The sequence below is a fragment of the Geotrypetes seraphini genome, chromosome 10 (assembly GCF_902459505.1).
Source record: "Geotrypetes seraphini chromosome 10, aGeoSer1.1, whole genome shotgun sequence".
Lineage (NCBI taxonomy): Eukaryota > Metazoa > Chordata > Amphibia > Gymnophiona > Dermophiidae > Geotrypetes > Geotrypetes seraphini.
This window is the reverse complement of record NC_047093.1, coordinates 136592902-136619508: the sequence shown is the minus strand read 5'-3', so window position 1 is coordinate 136619508 and position 26607 is coordinate 136592902. Positions and strand designations below refer to the sequence as shown.

The 26607-nt window shown below is 41.5% G+C and overlaps 1 protein-coding gene across 1 annotated transcript in view; it reads left to right on the top strand.

The window, feature by feature from the left end:
- Window positions 1-22840, top strand: part of LOC117368630 (vomeronasal type-2 receptor 26-like) — a 32855-nt gene extending 10015 nt beyond the window's left edge. Inside the window, exons 3-5 of the mRNA XM_033962359.1 lie at window positions 12747-12974; window positions 19977-20103; window positions 21945-22840. Coding sequence (XP_033818250.1) covers window positions 12747-12974; window positions 19977-20103; window positions 21945-22840 — 1251 coding nt within the window. The remainder of the gene's footprint in view (window positions 1-12746; window positions 12975-19976; window positions 20104-21944) is intronic.
- Window positions 22841-26607: the final 3767 nt, after the last annotated feature.

Sequence of the window (26607 nt, the reverse complement as noted above, 5' to 3'; positions counted from 1 at the left end):
ACTCTGCACGTACTCTAAGATCATCCTCATCGAACTTACTTTCAATCCCCTCACTGAAAATTATCGGCACCAGACGGAATGATATTTTCTCCGTTATGGCCCCTACATTGTGGAACTCCCTTCCTAATTTTATTAAAAGCGAAAAAGATCTAGTCTCTTTTAAGAAAATTTTAAAAACATATCTATTTCAAGACGCATTTGATACATGATTCGATATACTCAAATTTGATCCGCGACACGATATACTCAAAATTCTTACATTTTACAATAATTAAAAAAATTTTACCTTACCCCTTTATTTCCTACTGTTTTTTCCCTTCAATGTAATTTCTAACAAACAACAAAATTGTAACTTTCCCCTTTCTCCCTACTCATTCATGTTTGTCTAAAAATTGTCTGTCTAACGTCTGACTTATTTAAATTTTATGTAATACCAACATCTGATGGTTTTTAAATTGTACATCGCTTAGATATTGTAATAAGCGATTCATCAAATGTGATTAAACTTGAAACTTGAAACTTAAAAGGAAAATCAAGTCCAAGAGCTTAACCCCTGCTGTTTCTGGTCCTTTGGACAGACATTTAATATTTCCTGCAGAAACTCCATCACAACCTTTACTTGACATAAACTCTACCACATCAGGAGAATCATTGAGCCCCCTTGAAAGGACACCCCCCCCTTCATCCAATATCTGGAGGTAGTGGGAATATTACTCCCGCTCTTTCCACTGGTTTAGTGGTTGTATCTACGCAGACAAGTAAACTAGTTTTCACTGAAATACCTAAACCACCTGAATTTTCAGGTGTAGTAGAAGACCAACCACCAACAGAGGAAAAACAAGATATTACCCTTAAAGATTTGTGGCTAGATATTTCTAGAGTTGAAGGGTTTCTCAGAGAATCAGTCAAACAAACTTCGGACTATTCTCATTCAGTGTCTCAAAAGTTTCAGAATGTGGACTCTAACTTAAGTTGTTTGGATAAAAGATTAAATGGGGTTGAAACTCAAGTTAATACATTGCAATCTGTCTCAGTATCTGCTGTTAAGGATTCCACTATGTTATATTCTAAAATAGAAATGTTGGAAAATCTGCATAGAGCGAGGAACCTCCGCTTGGTTAATTTCCCAATGATTCATCTGTTATCCTCTGATATATTGTTAAGGAAATTTTTCAAAGAAATCCTGGGATTACCCAATGCGGAGAATTTCCCAATAAGTAATTCTTATTATATTCCGCAAAAGAAAATACAATCCAACCAGGAGGTAGATCGACTGGTAACAGAAGAAATAAATCTGACAGTTTTTGGAGGATACTCAGGATGTGATCCAGAATAGATCTACCATGTTAACATGCATGCATGAGTGAGACAGACAAAACGTTAATAATGAAACTTTACTTTAAAAATAGACTGTCTAAATTTTGTGGTGATTTTGTTAGGATTTTTCCCGATGTCTCAAGAGCAACGCAGCTAAGAAGGAAAGAATTTTTAAAATTAAGAACAAGAGTCTTAGCACTTGAGGCATCTTTTTATTTAAAATCTCCGTGCAAATGTCTTGTTAAAATACAATCTTGTAATCACAGCTATTGTTCAATTAGAAAATTTTCTTTTTCTTTTATGATTAAACAAATTATATTTTTTTATAAATTATTTGTGAAGTGCTCAGACCAAGAAACCCATATAATAGTGATGTCACTACAATGAGGTTTTCGAGGGGACCATCATCGCCTTCACAAGTCCCCAGCCCTCCCTATATCTAAAGGCTTGTATTAAGCCTATCTGGTGAGTGCAACCAACTGATGGTGCTGTTCTATTTTGGGGAGCAATTAACGTTGTTATCTCTCATTGGTGACTTATTAAAATAACAACAAAAAACAACAAAAAATAAATAAGAATGAATATACAGTGCTACATAAAATGCTAATCGTTTTTTCTTATCTGATTGACGGGACGGGAATTCAATCAGATAAGAAAAAACGATTAGCATTTTATGTAGCACTGTATAATCATTCTTATTTATTTTTTGTTGTTTTTTGTTGTTATTTTAATAAGTCACCAATGAGAGATAACAATGTTAATTGCTCCCCAAAATAGAACAGCACCATCAGTTGGTTGCACTCACCAGATAGGCTTAATACAAGCCTTTAGATATAGGGAGGGCTGGGGACTTGTGAAGGCGATGATGGTCCCCTCGAAAACCTCATTGTAGTGACATCACTATTATATGGGTTTCTTGGTCTGAGCACTTCACAAATAATTTATAAAAAAATATAATTTGTTTAATCATAAAAGAAAAAGAAAATTTTCTAATTGAACAATAGCTGTGATTACAAGAATATATAACAATTAGTGTCACAGATTACTAAGAAATTAATCTCTCTAATTTGTAGTCAATTGTTAAAATACAAGACATTGAATATGTATTTTGGGATCCCATTCAGTTACAGAAATTTCTAATAGCTCGAGAACAGAAATGAGTTTTATTTTTGCCTTTAATGATTCACCACTGAGGATATGGTAGGATGTCAAAGTCCCAAATTTGTTGGGAATGTCTAGATTCATATGAATCAAGAACAATCTCTTAATTTTCCTTATATTTTGTTAGCGTGTAAGTAGCATTGCTCCCCATTGTTGTGGACTTGAAAAGGATTTTTTTGTGTTTGTATATTACTTTTAATTTGTTGTTAGAAACCTTTTTTTCCTTGGTATCATTTGATATTGTTAACTATTAAAATTGATAAATAAAAAATAAAAAGTATGCTCTAATAGACCGAAGCTTCCAGAGGGTGTGAAAACTCTTTCTAACCAAGGAGTCCACCTGGTCTTTCATGATCAGGCTCTGGTCCAATATTACTCCCAATACCTTCATAGTAGATTGAATAGGATAACTAAGATTATTGATGCACATTGATGTTTTACTGTCAAGCGGGTGTGGTGAAGCTATAAAAATTTTGTTTTTTCTGAATTAAGCTTTAGTCTGAATTCAATCATCCATTGTTCCATCAAATTTAGTACTTATGTTGCTTTAGGGGTAGCTTCCGAGAGAGAGGTAGTGAATGGGATAATGATCGTAAAGTCATTTGCGTAGCTAAATAATTTTATCCCCAGCTGGGACAATTGCCCACCTATTGAAGACATTTACACATTGAAAAGCAATGGGGATAGTGATGACCCCTGCGGCACGCCAGATGGATTGCTCCATGTATCAGAGAGATCGTGATTGAAACGTACTTGATAGGTGCGGGATATAAGGAAACCTCAAAACCAGTTTAGCACCTGTCCTCTGATTCCAATTGCGTCTAAGCATTGTAACAGTTTCACATGGCCACCAAGTCGAAGGCAGAGCTCTTGTCAAATTGCATGATCAGGGTGTTAAGGCCTTTACTAAACAAGAAACGCAAATTATCCAAGATTATTGTCTCAGTGCTAAACAAAGGTCTAAAACCAGATTGAGTTTCATGCAAGAGAGAGAACTGGTCAAGATATTCCATCATTTGGGTATGTACCAATCCTTCAATGATTTTTACAATAAATGGAATGGATGCTACTGGTCTATAGTTAGTTACTGATGCTGGTGATTCTTTACGAGTTTTTGGAATTGGGGTTATTATAATATGATCATTATTAGTGAGGAATTTTCCATTTTTTAAGTTATCAGTTAAATAATTCAGCAAAGATAGTTTAAATTTTAATGGAGATGCTTTCATAATTTCTGGGGGACACGAGTCCAGAACACAGTATGATTTAGAGTACATGTCCCCTGGTATTTCATTTCTTTGTATGTTAGTTAATTGATGTTCGTTATGTCAATTGTCGAACAGTTATTTCTTAGGTTTTAAATTTTTGAATCGAAATGCAGTGCTAAATCATTTGCTGAAGGTGGTTTAATATTATGCATGAGCTGAGTGTAACGTAATAAATTAGTAACCAAGTTGAACAGTTCTTTGGTATTGATTCCTTTTGAGCTACTATTAGATGAGTTAACTTTGGATGAGTAAAAAGCTTTACGTTTTTCTTTTCAGCTGTTTGTAGAGTTTTATATTGGATCTCCAGTTGTTCCGGTCTGACAGTTTTCTCTTATTTTCCCAGATTCTTTCCAATCGTCTTACTGATTGTTTCATTTTTAGGAGTTCAGTGTCGAACCATTTGTTATATTTATTTGAGCAGCTTATACCTTTTCGTTTAGGGGCAATTTTATCATTTTCTTCACATACAGTTCCGTAGCCATTTTCTCTCCACAGCCCCCTATTACTCTGCTCTCTCTCTCCCTGAAAATGCAGTTCTTCGACTAGTGTTCCAACTGACTTTGTCATCTCACACTTTTTCTTCCTTCTCTTATTTATTTATTAACTGCTTTTTTTCATGAAGAGATTCATTCAAAGCAGTTGTCAATACATTTTCCTGATCTGTCCTGGCAGGCTCACAATCAAAGTGTGGTACATTGGGCAATGGAGGGATTAAGTGACTTGCCCAGAGTCTCAAGGAGGATCCTTGGATCAAACTCACAGCAAAACATGGAAATGTGAGACTCAATGTATATCACAAACAAAATAAATTTCACTTGTGGAATTTTTGTATTATCTATATATATAAAATCGGAGGTATGTATGTGTGTATGTATGTGTGTGTGTATGTGCCGCGATCACGCAAAAACGGCTTGACCGATTTGAACGAACCTTGGTATGCAGATCCCTCACTACCTGGGGTGATATGTTCTGGGAGTCTCGCGGCCCACCTGCACACGTGGGCGGAGCTACAAACAGAAAATCAGATTTCACCCATTCATGTCAATGAAAAAAATGTAAAAAGCTGCCATTCTCACTGTAATTCAAAAACGGCTTGACCGATTTGAACGAAACTTGGTATGCAGATCCCTCACTACCTGGGGTGATATGTTCTGGGGGTCTCGCGGCCCACAACTCTATGTTGCTTGCTCAAGGCTGGGTTCACCCAAGAATTTATATGTTCTTGCTCCAGGAGGTGAAACTAAAATTGTTGTTTATAATCACGTTTTGCGTTAGTTGTATTGTATTCATTTTGTCAAATATTTCACATTATAATTTGAATATTGTACTTTTTATTAAGCTGTAAAAAAATAATTTCATTCACCACTATAAAGTATCTTTATTTGAATCCATTTACAGTGTTATTGCTATAATTAAATACCCGTGCAATGCCGGGGCATCAGCTAGTTTATTTATAAATTTCAACATAATTATCAAGCATAACTTGTGCAGAAAGAAATTAAGTTTAGAACAATCTGCCACATTCCAACAAAATTGGTTATTAATCAAGTAAATCATAAAATAAAAATTACATTAGCTTAACGTTACTCAAGTCCTCAAATTGGATCCAAAATGTACACAATTACCGATAAAAAAAGTACTAAACTTAAAGAATCACTGCTTGAAACTGAGAACAGAATGCATATCTTTCTAATGAGCATTATGATTTTCCTTTATCCAACCAGGATGCAGACAGAAAAGTAGTTAATTGAAAGGGTTCAAAGAAAACATACTTATTCATTTGGTGAAGGACAGTACACTTGCAGGGATGTTGCAAGTAAAACGTAGCCCCTAAAGCTAATACTCCTGGCTTAAGTAAAAGAAATTCAAGCCTATGCTTCTGTGTCTCGCGTGATATGTCGGGAAACATCTGTATTTTGTGTCCTAGAAATTCTTTCTGTCTATTTTGAAGATTTATGCCTTTACTTTACTTTACCTATGTGGAATTCAGGAAACGCCTAAAAACACATCTGTTCCTGAAATACTTAGGAAACCAAACTACACAATCTCAACCCTCAACAAATGATCGCTAGAACTATCAATAATTAAACTAAACTAAACTAAGCCTTAGGTTTATATACCGCATCTTCTCCACTGAAGTGGAGCTCGACACGGTTTACAGAGTTTAAAAAAATATGGGAAGAGAGAAGAGAAAGAGTTTACAAAGCATAAAAAGAGGGGATGTAATCAGGAGAAGAGGTTATTATATGCTAGAGAAAATCCAGGTTTTCAGTTGTTTTCGGAATAATTGGAGGGAGTCCAGGTTCCGCAGCGGGACAGTGAGGTCGTTCCAGAGGCCGGTGATTTTGGAGAGGAGGGATCTACCCAGTTTACCTGCGTGGAGGATGCCGTGTAGAGAGGGGAAGGATAGTTTATGTCTGTGGGCAGATCTGGTGGTAGTTGGTGTCGGGGCAAGGAAGGATAGAGGGATTAGGGGCGGAAGGATGCCGTGAATGATCTTGAAAGCCAGGCAGGAGCATTTGAAATGAATTCTGGAAAGTACTGGGAGCCAGTGAAGACTTTGTTTATTCCATTTAATCTGTAACATTTCTAATAATTGTAAACCGCATAGAACTTCACGGTCCTGCGGTATATAAACTGTTATTATTATTACTTCTACAAGTGAAATTTATTTTGTTTGTGATATCAAACTCAGAACCTCATGGTACTGAGGCAGCAGCTCTAACCACTAGGCCAGGAGTAGGGAACTCCGGTCGTCGAGAGCCGTATTCCAGTCAGGTTTTCAGGATTTCCCCAATGAATATGCATTGAAAGCAGTGCATGCACCTAGATCTCATGCATATTCATTGGGGAAATCCGACTGGAATACGGCTCTCGAGGAGCAGAGTTCCCTACCCCTGCACTAGGCCATACCTCCACTTAACAGTATAAACATCTTCTAAATATTTGACAAGTAAAAGTAATGTATTTTCACATGACAAAGATGGTGATGAATTCAATCTTTTATGTTTCAGCAGATCAGTTACTTCTCAGGGAATCTTCTCATGAGTGACACAGTTAAGTTTCCTAATGTCTACAGGACTGTCCCGAGTGAGCTACACCTATTTGCTGGGATAATCAGGTTACTGAAGCATTTTGGCTGGACCTGGGTTGGGATCTTTGCATCTGATGATGAAAACAGCATGAGGGCTTTGCAGATCCTGAAAGAAGGGATTGAGCGGAGTGGAGGCTGCATTGAATTCATTAAAACCTACAAAAACTTTATGTCTACAAATATGATAGGTGAAATGTTACAAAATTCTAAAATTTACAAAATCATCCAATCGTCTTCAACTAAAGTGATTATTTTCTATTGTAACACAAAATTTTTGGACCGTGGGAAATCAATGAACACCTGGAAATCATCTGGAAAGATATGGATCACCATTGCTGAAAACGGATTTATCCTGCCCTCATACTATGGTGATGGGAAAAACAGCTTAGCTTTCACTTTGGGGAAAAAAATGATTCCAAACTTTTATAAATTTGTCCGTGAGGTGAATCTTGCCCGGCTACCAGATAATTCACTTACAGAGAGGTGGTGGAAGGAACTGTGTAACAAAAAGTGCCCCAAGAGCATCCAAAGATCATGCGGCAGTAATGAAACATCTGGCCGTCTCATTCACTGTGACTTCATAAACTTTGGAAGCAGCTATAACGTATACAATGCTGTGTACGCCCTGGCACACGCACTGCACGCCATGGTCACTTCTAGTTCTGGAAATACCACCCTATGGAATGGAGAAAGGGAGAGATTTGGGGAGTTTTTGCCATGGAAGGTAATTTGATTTAGAGCCACTTTTATCAAACAAATTAGTATAGGCCAGCTCGGCAAATCCACCGAGACCCATAGGGATTTAAAGGGCTGCATGGCTTCATAAATTGATTTGATTTGATATATTTATATAGCACTGCTCCAATGTAATGTAATGTAATGTAATGTAATTTATTTCTTATATACCGCTACATCCGTTAGGTTCTAAGCGGTTTACAGAAAATATACATTAAGATTAGAAATAAGAAAGGTACTTGAAAAATTCCCTTACTGTCCCGAAGGCTCACAATCTAACTAAAGTACCTGGAGGGTAATAGAGAAGTGAAAAGTAGAGTTAGAGGAAAACTAAAAATAAAATAAACATTTTAACAAGACAGCATTGATCTAAATACTTTGGAAGGTAGAAGAGAGGAGAGAAAGGAATAGAAGCAGAAGGGGGAGCCGTTGAACAGTAGAATTCTGGAGAAATTTAAATGATAGAAATAGAACAAAACAAAGACAAAAGGCAAAGCAATAGATAAGATTAAAGATAAATCATAAGCTGGAAAGAAAAATAAAATAAAACTTTGTCTTCAATCCACGGTTTCAGCGTCAGTAATGAAGTGGAGCAAGTAAGTTTAGGAGGAGCGATTGACGTTTCCAGAAAGGGCTTCTTCAGGGAAGAGACTTGGCAGACAGTCCCAGGATGCCTATGTCTCCTCCCCTGCGATGTTCTCCCATCCATGCATTCTCTCCCAGACACACTGCCGTGCCCCAGCCGCTCCAAGGAGGCTGCCCCAGATGAGGCCCACGGTGAATGCAGGATTCTCTCCTCTGCGGGAAAGCCGCCCGGAGCCGACAGTCGATCTTCTTAGCGGATTGCAGGGGGGGAAGAGTTAACATTCTTGGTAGTATCGGGACTGTGTGCTCTCGGTGGTTGTGGCTGGTCTCGTTGCTGCTTAGGTGTAAAAGCAGTTGATCTCCACTGCTGCTGATATTTAAAAGCAGACAGATTGATCTCTCCAATGGACTGCAGGGGGAGGAGTTCACACTCCTGGCAGGATCGGGTCTGTGGGCTCTTGGTGGTTGCGGTAGGTCTCGCTGCTGCTTGTATGTAAAAGCAGTTGTTTTTTTACTGCTGCTGATATTTAAAGCAGGTAGATTGATCTCTTAAACGGGATATAGGGGGAGGAGCTCACATGCCTGGTTGGATCGGGGCAAGGGCTCCTATTATAGGCAGCTGGTCTTGCTGCTACTTAGGTGTTAAAGCAGTTGATCTTCCTAGCGGACTGCAGGAGGTGTGGAGCTCACACTCCTGTCATGATCTGGTCTATGGGCTCTTGGTAGTTGCGGTTGGTCCCAATGCTGCTTAGGTGTAAAAGCACTTGTTCTCCCACTGCTGCTGATATTTAAAAGCAGGTAGATTGATCTATCCAATGGAATGCTGGGGGAAGATCTTATATGTCTGGCTGGATCGTGGCAAAGGGTTCAACATTCGAGGTTGTGCATTCTTTATATGTACATAATTAAAATCCACAATAAAATTACTAACACAGACAAAGCTTAACAGCATAATCTGTTAAATATTATCCCCCCTTTTACAACACCGTGAAAGTAGATTTTAGCACTGGCCGGTGCCCTGAATGCTGTGCACTGCTCTGACATTCATAGAGTTCCCATGAGCATTGGCACAGCGTATAGCATTCAGCAGTCCATAAGCCATTACTAAGATGGAAGTGGGGAAATCCACTTATTATTTTTTAGGATTTATATCATTTTTTACATTACATCTGTTGAATAGAGAATATGTGCTAGATGCGGTGTATTTAGATTTTAGCAAAGCCTTTGATAGTGTTCCACAAATACGTATAATAAATAAACCGAGTGCTCTCGGGATGGGTCCCAAGAGCATGTACTGGATCAAGATCTGGTTGAGTGGAAGGTGACAGAGAGTAGTGATCTATGGAGATCACTCTGAGGAAAGGGATGTTACTAGTGGTGTGGCTTAAGGTTCTGTTTTGGGACCTGTTCTTTTTAACATTTTTATAAATGATACTAGTCTTTAAGCCCATTACATTAATGGGTGCTAGAATATATGTCTGTCTGTCTTTCTTTCTTTCTGTCTCTCTCCCTCCCGCTGTCTTTCTTTCTATCTGTCTCTCTCCCTGGCCCCCTTTGTCTGTCTGTCTTTCTGTCTCTCTCCCTACCCTTGTGTCTTTCTTCTTTTCTTTCTGTCTCCCTCCCTCCTGCTGTCTGTCTTTCTTTCTATCTGTCTCTCTCCCTACCCCCTATGCAGCAGCATTTCTCCCTCCCCCCCCCACTTCCCTGTGAAGTAGCCCCAGAAGCATTCCCTCCCCCTCCATTTCCCTGTGCAGCAGCAGCATTTCCCTTCCCCCACTTCCCTGTGCAGCAGCAGCATTTCCCTTCCCCCACTTCCCTGTGCAGCAGCTGCAGCAGTATTCCCTCCCACTCCATTTTCCTGTGCAGCAGCATTTCCCTCCCCCACCCAACTTCCCTGTGCAGCAGCATTTCGCTTCCCCCCTAACTTTCAAGATCCTTCACGGCATTCTTCCTCCCGTTATTCCACTATCTTTGAATTCTTCTAATCCTAATTCCACCAAACCCTCCCAAAAATTAAAACTTTCATTCCCTTCTATAAAAGGTATAACCCATGTTGGAAAACTAGGGACATCCCTCCCCTTTAGAATCACTGAGATCTGGAACAACCTTACATCACCTCTCCGAAACTTGAGCTTCCTCCAACTCTTCCGAAAACATCTGAAAACTTGGCTTTTCTCAAAAATGTAACATCCCCCCCCCCTCTCTGGTACCCTATCACCCCTTTATCTTCCTTACACTTAATCCTATAACCCTCCTTTGGAGGTCCTTTCTATCTTAATCCCTGTAAACCATGCCGAGCTCTACGATTGTGGAGAAGATGCGGTATACAAACCTAAGGTTTAGTTTAGTTTACTTCCCTGTGCAGCAGCCACAGCAGCAGCATTCCCTCCCCCTCCATTTTTCTGTGCTGCAGCAGCATTTTCCTCCCCCCACCCCACTTCCCTGTGCAGCAGCAACAGCATTTTCCTCCCCCCCCCCCACTTTCCTGTACAGCAGCCGCAGCAGCATTCCCTCCTCCTCCATTTCCCTCCCCCCACACCACTTCCCTGTGCAGCAACAGCAGCAGTATTTCCCTTTCCCTCCACATCCCTGTGCAGCAGCAGCATTTTCCCCTACCTTCCTTTCTCTTCCCACAGTCTGGCCAGATCTTAGTCCCTTGCCATCGCCCCTTCCCTTCCTGCAGTCACGACAAACCTGACGACTCCATCAGCGTCCGCAGCACTCTACACACGCTGCTTCAGGGCCTTCTACTGCCCTGATTTACTCTGCCACGTCTCTGATGACATCATCAGAGAGGCAACAGAGCAAATCAGGGCAGTAGAAGGCCCCGAAGCAGCGTATGTAGAGTGTTGTGGACGCTGCTGGAGTTGGCAGGTTTTTCGGGACTGCGGAAAGGGAGAGCGGCAAGGGACTAAGGGAGCCGGCCAGACCGTGGGAAGGGAAGGTCGGATGGGTGGTTCAGACCGCAGTGGGAGGGTCAGATGCGAGGGTCAATGGGGGTTCGGGTGCGTCGAGGAGGGGGGTGTCAAACTGACTTCGTTTAAAAAAAACAAAATAACAAAAAACGACTTAGTTGTTTTGCAAAGTTTATTTTTTTAGTTCAAAGCCGCTGCTGCGGCTCCTCTCTCAATCTCCGCCTGCATCGGAAGTATTCTCTGACGCAGGTGCACCTCAAGAGAGGAGCCGCGTCAGCGCCTTTGAATTAAAAAGTAAACTTTGTCCGTCAAGTGTAAGGGATCCGGAGCCAGCAAGCCCGCACATTACCTTGGGGTCTGCGAGAGAGAGATCCATTCTAAGCATGCATGCACACTCTTGCCAACACGGACCTACAGATCAGGGATCAGGGAACACGCCATTAAGAGTATGCATGCGTGCTTAGCGTTTTATTTTAGTAGATTGCTGAAGGGCTTTCAAGTAAGATTTGCCTCTTTGAAGATGATACAAAATCTGCAATAAAGTAGACACCCCGGATGGTGTGAATAACACGAAGAAAGACCTAGTGAAGCTTGAAGAATGGTCTGAAATTTGGCAGCTAAAATTTAATGCTAAGAAATGCAAGGTCATGGATTTGGGCTGCAAAACCCCAAGAGAGCGGTACAGTTTAGGAGGTGAAGAACTTATGTGCATAACAGAAGAGTGGGTGTGATTGTACGTGATGAACTTAAGGTGGCCAAACAGGTTGAAAAGGTGAAGGTGAAAGCTAGGATGCTAGGGTGCATAGGGAAAGGAATGGCCAGTAGGAAAAAGGAGGCATTGATGCCCCTGTATAAGTCTTTGGTGAGACCTCATTTAGAATATTGTGTACCTTCAAAAATATTTTAAAAGGATGGAATCGGTCCAGAGGAAGGCTACTAAAATGGTGCATGGTCTTCGTCATAAGACATATGGGGACAGACTTAAAGATCTCAATATGTATACTTTGGAGGAAAGGCGGGAAAGGGGAGATATGATAGAGACGTTTAAATACCTGCGTGATGTAAATATGCATGAGTCGAGTCTCTTTCATTTGAAAGGAAGCTCTGGAATGAGAGGGAATAGGATGAAGTTAAGAGTTGATAGGCTCCGGAGTAATCTGAGGAAATACTTTTTTACAGAAAGGGTGGTAGCATGGAACAGTCTCCCAGAAGAGGTGGTGCGACAGAGACTGTGTCTGAAATCAAGAAAGCCTGGGATAGGCATGTAGAATCTCTTAGTGAAAGGAAGAGATAATGGTTACTGCAGATGGGCAGACTGGATGGGCCTTTTGGCCTTTATCTGCCATCATGTTTCTATGTTTATTAAATGCAAAATTGTTTTTCCCGTTGTGTGAATAATGGACATATGAACCAAACAGGCGGTTGAACTAAAGACAAACCAAACTAAAAATGTTCATAGGGTACATCCCTCAAATTTATATAGGGCAGGAAATTAAATACAAATTGGCCAACTGCAGTTATTTTCTATAGTTTAATTTTGGAAATGACGTGTACGGAAACATGTCACAAAAGGAAACCCATTCATAAAATCAAGTTGAGACTGTATGTGCTTAAATTTAGTAATATATCCCTCCAATTAGCTTCACTAAAATTAATTTACTTTTCCATTAGCTTCATCGTTTTCTGAAGAACCTCCACTTTAAGAATGTTCTGGGTGAGGAAATCTTTTTTGATGAGAACAGTGATCTCGCCCTTGGTTATGATATTATAAAAATCTTCTTCCTACCCAATGGTACATGGATTAATGAAACAGTTGGAAGTTATAACCCTTATGCTACACCAGGGAAGGATTTTACCATTAATGAGAAGCTGATCGTGTGGGAGGAGCCATTTACACAGGTCAGGTTTGAGTAAACAAGATGGAAGACACTGAACCACACACATATCATGCGTGTAGTTACAAATAGAAGACTTCTTTTACAAAGCCATGGTAGAGGTTTATACAGTGGCCTAAGGTGTTAAGCACTCTAATATTGCTCCAATGCTCAAAGGATTACTATTAGTGTCAGAACATTTAGCGCTCAGGGCTGCGGTAAAAACACTTCTTCCATGGCTTAGTAAAAGGGGGAGGGGGCTTCTAACAATACCAAAGCTGCTATTTATAAAAAAAACGGTTACCTAAATTTAGGCATTTAAGTTGGGCCTCTCTTTTCAGCCACATTTAGAAGCCTAACATTTCTACAAACTCAATTAAATTCAAGCACTTAAACATAGTGAGGGGCATAATAAAAAAAAACGTCTAAGTCCCCTTTTGGCCTAAGTCCTTAAACGTTCAAAGCAGAAGCAGGGAAAGTGTCCATAACCAAAACAAACGTCCTTGTTTTAATTATGGCCTGCCTCTACTAAATGCCCAGATCACCACTACGTCTACAAATACACCCCCACGACATCTACACATTTTGCCCATAATGAACCAAAAAAATGCCTAAGCCCCAAATGTCCAACACAAGGGCTTTTAGGAAAAGGAGGAGCCAGTCCTTCGCCTTAAAGCTGGATTCTGTAACCGGTGTCTATCAAAAACACCGGTTACAGAATCCCCCCAACAACGATCCAGGCAGGAGGGTGCCCAAGCCCTCCTGCCCTGTCGAACCGCAAATTATCCCCCCTCCCGACAACATCGGGGCAAGAGGGAGCCCAAGCCCTCTTGCCCCATCGAACCGCGACCCCCCCCCACAACATCGGGGCAAGAGGGAGCCTTAGGCCCCTCCTGTCACTTTAGTGGAGAATGCTATTAAACTCTTAACAAGATGGTATGCTACTCCGATTTTAATCAGCAAATGTTCTAAGCAGAGTGATGCTACTGTGGCAGAAGAGGTACATTCTTTCATATGTGGTGAGAATGTCAGAGGGTACAGAGGTTTTGGGAACACGTATTTGGCTATGTGAGCAGATTAATTCAAACTCCACTTAATTTGAATGCCAAAAGAGCACTACTGGGAATAAAAATAGAAGGTTTAACATCTTCTCAATCTAAACTTGTGGATTTGGCATTTATAGCTGCTAGAATGACATTGGCTCAGCAATGGCGCATGTAAGATGTACCTACATTAAGAGATATGAGGGAATAGTCTGTGAGAAATTCAGATTATCGGCCCGATTAACAAATCAATGGGCAAAGTTTAATGATGTATGGGGAAGTTATATCCAAATAGAAAAAGAACATAAGAACATAAGAAATGCCTCTGCTGGGTCAGACCCTAGGTCCATCGTGCCCAGCAGTCCGCTCACGCGGTGGCCCAGCAGGTCCAGGACCTGTGCAGTAATCTATCTATACTCCTCTATCCTCTTTTCCAGTAGGAATTTGTCTAATCCTTTCTTGATCCCCAGTACCGTACTCTGCCCAATCACGTCCTCTGGAAGCGCATTCCAGGTGTCCACCACACGTTGGGTAAAAAAGAACTTCCTAGTATTTGTTTTGAATCTGTCTCCTATCAACTTTTCCGAGTGCCCTCTTGTTCTTTTATTATTCGAAAGTTTGAAGAATCTGTCCCTCTCTACTCTCTCTATGCCCTTCATGATCTTATAAGTCTCTATCATATCCCCTCTAAGTCTCCTCTTCTCCAGGGAAAAGAGACCCAGCTTCTCCACTCTCTCAGCATATGACAGGTTTTCCATCCCTTTTATCAGATGTGTCGCTCTCCTCTGAATCCTCTCGACTAACGCCATATCCTTCTTAAGGTACGGCGACCAATATTGGACGCAGTACTCCAAATGCGGGCGCACCATTGCCCGATACAACGGCAGGATAACCTCTTTCGTTCTGGCTGTAATACCCTTTTTGATTATACCAAGCATCCAGTTCAATTACCTGCTCTTAAGAGCTAAATACATAACATCCATTTCCCTTTACATTAACGATGAACCAGAACTGCTTTTAAGAAGGAACCTCCCCTCTCCTCTCATTCATTTCTTCAACTTAATTTTGAATCTTACCCTTACTCCAGCACCTACCATGTTTCTCTGAAAATAAGACACTATCTTATATTGATTTTGGGCCCAAAAAAGGCACTAGGTCTTATTTACAGGGATGTCTTATTTTTTTTCATGTACAATGATCATCTCTCCCTTCCTCTCCTCCACCCCAATTCTTCCTATTTCCTTTCCTCCCCTCACCCATCCCCTTGTGTATCTTTCTATCCCTCCCTTCCATCCCTTGTGCAGCAGAACCCTTACAGCTTCTATCCCTCCCTTCCTCCCATCCGAACCACGAGACCGAAATAAATACCTCATAACAAACCGGCAGCAATCTAGACAGGCTGCTTCGCAGTCCTCTATCGCCTGGGCATTCCTCTGCCGCGTTGACGTCATCAGTCTAATAAAAGAATATATTGCCTTATTCGGATAGATTGGGGATCCAGGCCTCCTGGGAGGGGGGGTTGGGTAGGTAGGGGATAGATTTGTTGTAATAGTAGATAAATAAGTTGCATTATTGTTATTAATATATTAAGACTGTGAATCATACTCAACGATGATTATGTGATGCAGTGAAGTAGGATTCCTTTAATAGTAGGATAGATAACTTGCATTATTTCTATTAGTTTATTAAGATTGTGAATTATATTTAGTGTTGGTTATCTGATTTAGTGAGATTGCTGTATTAGAATAAAAAATTATTAAATAAAGAAGTTTAGGTTCTTTTGCTTTATTCTGGAAAGTTCTGAAAAAATTTTTGTTTGCTAAACATTTTGGAAATTAACTATTTCAGTCTACTATTCCACGTCAAGTTTATGTATTATGTATTACATTATTGTCAACCGAGTTAAGCTCCTCTTGGTTGATGACTCAGTCTATTAAACTAAGAAGACCAAGTAAACGAGAGGGGAAGAACCGATATGTTTTAAAACGTTAAACGTTGACAAGTATGTTGTGAAAGTCAATAAAAATGAAAAATGAAATTTAAGACAAGATTAAAAAAATGAGAAAGTTAAAAAGTATGTTAGTGTGGATTAAAAACAAAGAATGATGAGTGTATGGATGATATGTGTGAAAAAAAGTTAGGCATTTGATAAGGTGAATAGCAAGACTGTGTATTTTAAACAAAATGTATATCCTGACATGTGAAGAGAATGTATGGACATCAAGGGGCCAATATTACTCAGAATCGGAATGGGGGAGGCCATAGGGGCCATAGTCTCCCCAAAAATTGATGGTCGACAGTTGGTGCCCGCCCTCCCACCCATTTCCTCATGTTGTAATTTATATCATTGGGCAGTTACCACACAGCATCAACGAGCAGGCCTGCCCCGGAACTCTTCATTCTAAGTCCGGGGGCAGGCCTGCTCGTTGATGCTGCGTGGTGGCTGCCGTGAAGATTTAAAATACAATGCCAGGAGGAGGTAGGAGGTGGAAATTGGAGTTGGGAGCTGGTGATGGCCATTCCTAGCAGTATTCCGCTGGGGCTAGGGCAGAGCTTCTGGGTCTCCCCCCAAACCAAACACCATTTTGCTGCCTATGCTCATCATTGGTTATCACTGAATCTTGATGATCACAAAGGCCAGTGGTGGTCTGTACTGGGACTGCTGCTTTTTAACATATTTATCAATGATCTGGAGATGAAAATAACTAATGAGATAATTAAATTTACTGATGACACAAACTTGTTCAAAGTTGTTAAATCGCAAGAGGATTGTGAAAAATTGCAACAGGACCTTGTGAGACTGGAAGACTGGGCGTCAAAATGGCAGATGGCATTTATGCATGTGGGAAAGAGGAGCCCAAACTAAAGATATGTGATCCTGGGATCTGTGTTAGAAGTCAATGTCCAGGTAAAGGATCTAGGTGTCATTGTTGAGTATACGTTGAAACTAGCAGCTCAATGTGCGGCGGCTGATAAGAAAGCAAATAGAACATTATGAATTCTCAGGAAAGGAATGAAAACCAAAGATGGGAATGTTATAATGTCCTTGTATCATTCTATGGTACGACCGTATCTCGAACACTGGGCAGTTCTGGTTGCCATATCTCAATAAAGATATAACAGAATTAGAAAAGCTACAAAGAAGGGCGACAAAAATGATAAAAGGGATGGGATGACTTCCCTATGAGGAAAGGCTAAAGCAGCTAGGGCTCTTCATCGTGGAGGAGAGATGGCTCGGGGGTGATATGATAGAGGTCTATAAAATACTGAGTGGAGTGAAAAGTATAGATGTAACTCTTTCTAAAAATTCTAGGACTAGGAGGCATGCAATGAAGCTACTAAATAGTAGAATTCATACAAATCAGAGAAAATATTTCTTTACTGAACATGTATTTAAACTCTGGAATTCATTGCCAGAGAATGTGGTGAAGGCAACTAGTTTAGCAGGGTTTAAAAAATGTTTGGAACATTTCCTAAAATAAAGTCCATAACCGAGAGCAGTGCTGCCCGGTGCTGGATTGTTCTATCTCTGTGCATCTTCTGCATGGAAGCGATGAGACGGGGCTGCAGCAGCTGGAAAGCCTGAGTGATATCTGTCACGTCTGGATTTTTGCCTTTGGGATTATTTAAAATATGCTGAGGCAACAGAGCTGCTTCAAGAAACTGGACTTCTTTGATTTGGTTTTTCAATTTTTTCTTCCAGTTTATGAATTATTTTAAATTTTATTCCATTGTTTTTACCATTATTCTTTTTATTTTATTAACTGAATTCTATTGTTTAACGGTTCCTCCCTTCTATTCCTTTTTACATATTACCGTATTTTCGCGGATATAACGCGCACGTTATACGCGTTTTTACCTACCGCACATACCCCCCGCGCGTTATATGCCTGAGCGCGGTATACAAAAGTTTTTAAACATAGTTCCCACCCCGCCCGACGCCCGATTCACCCCCCCAGCAGGACCGCTCGCACCCCCACCCCGAACGACCGCTCGCACGCGCTCCCACCCGCACCCGCATCCACGATCGGAGCAAGAGGGAGCCCAAGCCCTCTTGCCCGGCCGACTCCCCGACGTCCGATACATCCCCCCCCGGCAGGACCACTCGCACCCCCACCCCGAAGGACCACCGACTTCCCGACAATATCGGGCCAGAAGGGAGCCCAAACCCTCCTGGCCACGGCGACCCCCTAACCCCACCCCGCACTACATTACGGGCAGGAGGGATCCCAGGCCCTCCTGCCCTCGACGCAAACCCCCCCCCCCCCCCAACGCCCGCCCCCCCCAAGAACCTCCGACCGCCCCCCCAGCCGACCCGCGACCCCCCTGGCCGACCCCCACACCCCCCTTCCCCGTACCTTTGGTAGTTGGCCGGACAGACGGGAGCCAAACCCGCCTGTCCGGCAGGCAGCCAACGAAGGAATGAGGCCGGATTGGCCCATCCGTCCTAAAGCTCCACCTACTGGTGGGGCCTAAGGCGCGTGGGCCAATCAGAATAGGCCCTGGAGCCTTAGGTCCCACCTGGGGGCGTGGCCTGAGGCACATGGGCCCAACCCGACCATGTGCCTCAGGCCGCGCCCCCAGGTGGGACCTAAGGCTCCAGGGCCTATTCTGATTGGCCCACGCGCCTTAGGCCCCACCAGTAGGCGGAGCTTTAGGACGGATGGGCCAATCCGGCCTCATTCCTTCGTTGGCTGCCTGCCAGACAGGCGGGTTTGGCTCCCGTCTGTCCGGCCAACTACCAAAGGTACGGGGAAGGGGGGTGGGGGGGTCGTGGGGGTCGGCCAGGGGGGTCGCGGGTCGGCTGGGGGGGCGGTCGGAGGTTCTTGGGGGGGGCGGTCGTTGGGGGGGAGGGGGGTTTGCGTCGAGGGCAGGAGGGCCTGGGATCCCTCCTGCCTGTAATGTAGTGCGGGGTGGGGTTAGGGGGTCGCCGTGGCCAGGAGGGTTTGGGCTCCCTTCTGGCCCAACTACACAAAGGTACGGGGAAGGCGGGTGGGGGTATCGTGGGGGTCGGCCAGGGGGGTCGCGGGTTGGCTGGGGGACGGGCGGAGGTTCTTGGGGGGGGGCGGTCGTTGGGGGGAGGGGGTTTGCGTCGAGGGCAGGAGGGCCTGGGATCCCTCCTGCCCGTAATGTAGTGCGGGGTGGGGTTAGGGGGTCGCCGTGGCCAGGAGGGTTTGGGCTCCCTCCTGGCCCGATATTGTTGGGGAGTCGGCGGTCCTTCGGGGTGGGGGTGCGAGTGGTCCTGCCGGGGGGGGGAATGTATCGGACGTCGGGGGGGCATCAGGCTTTCAGGATGGGGACAGACCTTCAAGGGGGGACAGGACTTCAAGGGGGGACAGTGCACGGAAAGTCAGGGGGGTGAACGGAGAGTCGGGACAGCGCACGGAAAGTCAGGGCAGTGCACGGAAGTCAGGGGGGGTGAACGGAGAGTCGGGACAGCGCACGGAAAGTCAGGGCGGACGAAAGGAGCGTCGGGCATCATGCGCGGTATACCCGTGAGCGCGGTATACAAAAGTTTTTGTACATATCATCGTGATTTCTGCGCGCTATACCCGTATGCGTGTTTTACACAGGGTGCGCGTTATATCCGCGAAAATACGGTACTTTAATTCATTTAGATGCTCCTATCTGTAAAGGTAGGAATTTCTATGAAATATTCTACATGCTTCTCTCCTCTCCACTCCTTCCTGCCCTCCATAGTCCTCCCTACCCTCTTCTAACCCTTCCCCCTTTAATGTCGCCTAGAGCTTGTATAGGTTTGTGCGACGCACAAACGGAAGAAATAAATAAAATTATTAAGATGGACTTATGAAAATCCACTGCTTATTCCTAGGATAAGCAGCATAAAATCTGGTTTTCTCCTTGGGATCTTGCCAGGTATTTGTGACCTGGGCTCACATTTAGAGAGAGATATAATGCTGCATTTGAAAAGTCACAACTCAGGGTTACTTCCAGTTATTTAGATTTTTTTTCTCAATCCTCAGACACGTCCGCAGTCCAGATGCAGCCCGAGTTGCCTTCCTGGGTTCAGGAAATTAACCAAGGAAGGAGAGCCCGTCTGCTGCTATGACTGTATCCGCTGCCCAGAGGGAGAGGTCTCCAACCAAACTGGTGAGTGATATCATTATAATGTGACATGGCCTTGGACACTGATTATTCAGTACTGGGTCAATATTCAGCCTTGATAGTCAATGTTTGGTTGGGTTTTTTTTTAACGCTGGTTGCCATGACTATAAAATCTAGATATTCAAGGCTGATATCCAGATAACCTTAGTACACAAATAGATGTAACAGTATATTATAAAAACCAGGCTTATAGGGTTACTATATAGCTCTAGAATAAAAAAGGATGGATTGAGACGTCCGGGTTTTACTTCCACTGAAAGCAATGGAAGTAAAACCCGGATGTCTCAATCCATCCTCCTTTTTCTGGAACCATATGGTAACCCTAGTCCAACCTATGGCCTGTAGGCTGAACCCTAACCCTCCAAGAGCTACATAGAACCTAGAAACATGATGGGAGACAAAGTCCAAATGCCCATCCAGTCTGCACATCAACAGCATCCACTATTTCCTCCTCTCCGTAAGTGATCACACAAAGTCTTTCTCCGCCACCTCTATCCGGAGACTATTCCACGCATCTACAACCATTTCTGTAAAAACGTATTTCCTCAGATTAACTCCTGAGCCCATTACCTCTTAACTTCATCCCATGCCACCAAGTTCCACTTCACATGCATGTATAGATTGGTAAAATGACACTTCTAAATGTGTATTTTGTACCATTTATGTGAGGAAATTATATGCTGGTAAATAAACAGGCACTCATAAAACATAAGAACAGCCAAACAGGGTCAGACCAGTGGTCCATCTAACCCAGTTACCTGTTTCCAACAGTGCCAATCCAGGTCAAAAGTACCTGGCAGGAATCCAAATAGTAGCAACATTCCATACAGAATTCCCAAAGAGTAGAAAGATTCCAGAATCCCCAAATAGTAGCAACACTCCATGCGGAATCCTCAAAGGGTAGAAAGAATCCAGAATCCCCAAATAGTAACAACATTCCATGCAGAATCCCCAAATAGTAGAAAGATTCTGGAATCCCCAAATATTAGCAACATTCCATATGGAATCCTCATAGGATAGAAAGATTCCAAAATCCCCAAATAGTAGCAACATTCCATGCAGAATCCCCAAAGAGTAGCAACATTCCATGTGGAATCCTCAAAGGGTAGAAAGATTCCAAAATCCCCAAATAGTAGCAACATTCCATAAGGAATCTACAAAGAGAAGAAAGATTCCATGCTACAAATCAGGGGCAAGCAGTGGCTTCCCCCATGTCTATCCCCATGTGGGATCCCTATGAGGTCATGCCAAGGATAGGGTCACTAGGACTTGAATGAGCGGGTCAGTAGAGTGACAGTATAATTACAATGAGCGGGTCAGTAGAGTGACAGTATAATTACAATTATACTTAAGAGGTCAGAAGACCTAAGAGGGTGGGTAAATAGTGTGGGCAGACTTGATGGGCTATATGGCCCTTATCTGCCGTCATTTTTCTATGTTTCTATCTCCTGCACAGTTTTCTATAAAACGCTGTTAGAGTTAAGCATGTCCTGATCTGTCTGTCTCAGCTGCAATCTCAGTGATCTATTTAAAAAGGATCTTCCCATGTCCTAGTGGAACACCCTATGTCAAATTGAAAATATGAGCTGGATACTGCCAATGACACTACACCTCCCTTGTGTAAGAGATATGGAATCCTTTAAAACTGAACGTTTCAGGCACAAACACTTCTAACAGATCATGCAAGAAGCTCATTGTTACTTGTTTGTTATTGTCTGCCAAAAACTTATTTTGAAATATTCTTTAATATGACGGAAAAGTGTTCATTTACAATCCTATAACTGATGTTATTTATGAGATAATGAGACAATATTTTTCATTCTCAGATATGGATAGCTGTACAAAATGCCCAGAGGACCAATGGTCCAATTTGAACAGAGACGCTTGCATCCCAAAAATTATAACCTTCCTATCCTATGAAGAGCCTTTGGGCATAGCTTTGACTCTTATCAGCATTGGCTTCTTTTTAATCACTGCTGTCATTCTGGGGATCTTTATTTATTTCCGAGACACTCCCATAGTGAAAGCCAACAACCGAAACCTCAGCTATATTCTCCTTATCTCCCTCATGCTTTCCTTCCTCTGCACCTTGGTATTCATTGGACGACCTGAAAAAGTGACTTGTCTTCTCCGACAGACTGTCTTTGCAATCATTTTTTCCATCTCTCTCTCCTCCATACTAGCAAAAACTTTCACTGTGGTCACAGCCTTCCAAGCCACCAAACCTGGAAGCAAGCTCCGGAAATGGATGGGTTCCAGGGTCTCTAACTCTATCATTCTTTTCTGTTTCCTTATACAAACACTCTTGTGTGTTATCTGGTTATTCACAGCTCCCCCATTCCCATATCTTAATATGAGATCAGAAATTGGATTAATATTAATTGAATGTAATGAAGGGTCAATAGTTGCATTTTACTGTGTTCTGGGTTACCTGGGATTTCTGGCTGGGGTCAGCTTCATCGTAGCTTTCCTAGCAAGAAATCTACCTGACAGTTTCAATGAGGCCAAGTACATTACCTTCAGCATGCTGGTGTTCTGCAGCGTCTGGATCTCCTTCATCCCAACGTATCTGAGCACCAAAGGCAAGTATACAGTGGCAGTAGAGATATTTGCTATTTTAGCCTCTAGTGCTGGATTGCTGGGCTCTATCTTTATGCCCAAGTGCTATATTATTCTGCTGAAACCTGAGAAGAATAGCAGGAAATACCTAACAAAAAACTAGAATGATTAGTGTTTGTAGAAATGATGGGTCATCAACATTTCCCTATTATTCAACACAGATCCCAGTGCAGACCCTTGGGGCACTCCACTAGTGACCCTTCTCCATGTAATTGCCCATTCAGTTCTACTGTTTCTCTTCTTTAGCTAGTTTGCAATTAACAATAGGGCACTGCCTTGCATTCTAATACTCTGCTTTCCTAATGAGCCTCTCTTAAGGGACTTTGGCAAATCATGAAATCAACATTTCCACTTCTAAGTGCTGCTCATGTCTATATGTTCAAAATGGCTGCCCCACTATACATGGTGGCAAGTCTACAAGCACTCCAGTACAACCTTATTCTAAATCTATCATATTTAACATATTGTTTTCTCAGCAATCTAGATTTACCATATTGTTTTCTCAGCAAACTAGATTTTTAAAAAAGAGTCTTATTAAATACGTCATTGCGATTGGCGTTGAATTTTTTCATTATCGGAGTAACTATTGCTTTCTTCCAATTAGTAGGAACAGTAGCTGTGTTTCCCTAGTGCCCCCAGCCTTGATAAAGATCAGCGAAACGCGTTGGCAGAGGGGAGCGTTGATTTGAACGCTGGAATACAATATGACTATAAACATCACCCACAATTGAATGAAGATAAGTTTTTAATACTTAATTTATTTTCAAGATAGATGCATTGAAAAACGTATAAAGAGCATAAAAAGTATAAAGAAAAGTTTAAAAAAATATATAAATACATCACGATGCTATGACCATTGGGGATGAATGAAGAATTGACAGACCGTTGAAGTGTTTTGCTTTAATTGGTCATATCCGACACCCCATTTCGGGATTATTCACATTCACTGGAAAATTATCATTTTGTTATTTTGATTTTGATTTTTGATTATATTTAACATTTGTGAGGATGGATCAGAGATACGTTTCACAGGCATTACAAAGCTTCAGAGCAAATACGCCTGAAGCATTAATATATCATTACATGGATGATATCTTAATAGCAGCACCAAAGATAAAAAACAGAATGGATTTCTGAATTTACCACACATTTAAAACATTACAGATTGTGCATCGCACCAGAAAAAATTCAGAAGCAGTATCCTTATATCTATTTGGGTCATAAATTACTACAATCGTATGCAGCTCCTACCATTATCACATATGTTGGAGCTGCAACACATCCTGGGCACTCTTAATTGAGTGCGCCTATATTTTAATATCCCTACTGATCTTCTCAGCCCCTTATTTCATCTTTTGATGAAAGGCAAACAATCGTCGGATTTGATCTATATAACACCAGACATTCAAAAAGTAATAGCGATTATTAGCCAGCATTTATTAATAATAATAATAATAATTTTATTTCTTATATACCGCTGTACCGTGAAGTTCTAAGCGGTTTACAGTAGAAACAGAAGAAATGCAATAAGTAAGATTAATTAAGATGAAGAGAGAGTACTTAGAGTTCCCTGACTGTCCCAAAGGCTCACATTCTTGCTAAAGTACTTGAGAAAAATAAATTAGTTAGGTTATAAACATAGAGTAGAAGAAGGTAGGAAAACAGTTCATTGGAAAATTAATTTTGAATACATTATATATTGTTCAAGTCGGAATACAAATTATAGGAGATTTGGACATTACCAAAAGAATTGCGTAATAAAGATTATCTAGATAAATTACATAACAGTGATTCGTGTACATTACATGGTGTGGTAGAGGATTCAATTATGAAAATTACATATCAGGGAATCAAGTGATAAGAGAATATAGTGGAGAATATCAGTATATACGGTTTACAGATTGGAAGTTACCTAATAATGACATAAGAAGTTTATTGGATAGTGTGGAAAATGTTTATATAGGAATCCGAGTATGTATGATAGGAAAGGTTCTAAGAATTGATTAATGTGTTATTCTATAGAGGGAGAGCTTGTGCATAAATTTTTCTACAATTAACACAATGGGTCAATAGGATTCAGGATAATATAGCACTTTCTTTATTATTCCTTCCGCAGAAACACCAACCTATTGCGGTTTTAGGCCAGCTAACCCAGATAATCGTTTACATAAAGTGGAATGGATATATTTACCACATACGCCCCCCTAAGAATATCAGTTCTCCTCAATACGTGTATAGTTCACTGATTTGTAAGGCACGAAATAGAGCATTAGACGGTGTCTATCACCGTTCCCATTTCACAAGAGCAATGGGAATTTCTTTTTAAATATGAGGAACTGCAAAGTGCATTGACAAATTACATCGGTCATACCTGTCATCATTTTCATAAAGATAAACACTTGATTCTAGTGGCAGAAGGCATTTTGGATTTTCATTCTGCACTAAGCTTAACACCTATAATTGACGCTCTCACTGTCTATACAGACGGCAGCAAGACATGCGAAGTCGTGCACTGGACCCAAGAAAATGCATCTCGGGTCTTATTCACTCCCCCGCAACAATCCACTCAGCGATCAGAAGTAGCCACTGTTATTCTTGCACTGCAAACCTTTTCCCACTGTCCCTTGAACCTGATCACAGACAGTCTGTACGTTCGGAATTTAGTTTACCAGCTTCCTGGTGCCTATGTCACCCCATCAATTGATGACAACTTACTATCATTGTTTCTTGAATTATGCTCGTTATTGTCGACACGTAAACACTGTCTTAGTGTGTTTCAAGTTTCAAGTTTATTAGTTGGCTTGTTTAATCGCTTAATCGGATTTCTAAGCGATGTACAGTAAAATATACATTCATTAGGAAACAAAAACATTACATACACTGAATTAATTATAATATAAACAAAAGGTAAGAGGGGATGAAATACATTTTTTATAGTAAAGAAAGAACATACAGGGAAAATACAAAAGGAAGTTGGAAAAACAAAAAACAAAAAAAAAGGCAAAATAATTCCCTAAAATAATACTATAAAATAAAAATTTAATTAATTTGCAAATGCATCTTTAAACAGAAAGGTTTTTAACTCGCTTTTAAATTTCCCAAACACTTTCTCCTCCCGTAAAAACATGGGGAGCGCATTCCAAATCTGGGGTGCTGTGCATGAGAAGATAAATTATCTTCTTGTACTAATAACTTTTAGCGAAGGAATTGATAAAAGGTTCCGTTCACTAGATCGTAAGATTCTTTTAACTGAATAGGGGATAAGTAACCTAAATAAAAATGCTGGAGTCTTATTTTCTAATGTTTTAAAAATAATTGTACATAATTTATGAGTAATTCTATGAATGACGGGAAGCCAATGAGCCTTTTTAAGGAGTGGTGTCACATTCGTAGCCATCAAAAATCTTCCTGGAGTCATTCTACAAGAAACAATCTTTGCAGATGCTGCTACCAGGAAGGTTTTCACACAATTTACCACTCGCATAGATAGTCATGCATTCTTCTACCAAAATGCCAAAGCCTTGGTAAAAATGTTTAAAATTCCCTTAAATCAGGCTACAACTATAGTTCGATCATGCCCACAATGCTCACAGCTGCATTCAGCTGCTGAGTACGGGCTAAACCCCAGAGGATTTGCAGTAAATCAAGTGTGGCAAATGGATGTCACACAATATCCCCCTTTCGGGAAACGTTACTATTGACACCTATTCTGGTTATCTCTGGGTAACATCACAAACAGGAGAAACAACGAATCAAGTAATTAATCATATGTTACAATGCATTGCAGTTATGGGAAAGCCCAAAACTCTAAAAACAGACAATGGCCCTGCATATTCTTCCAATGCTTTTTCAGGGTTCTGCTTGCAATGG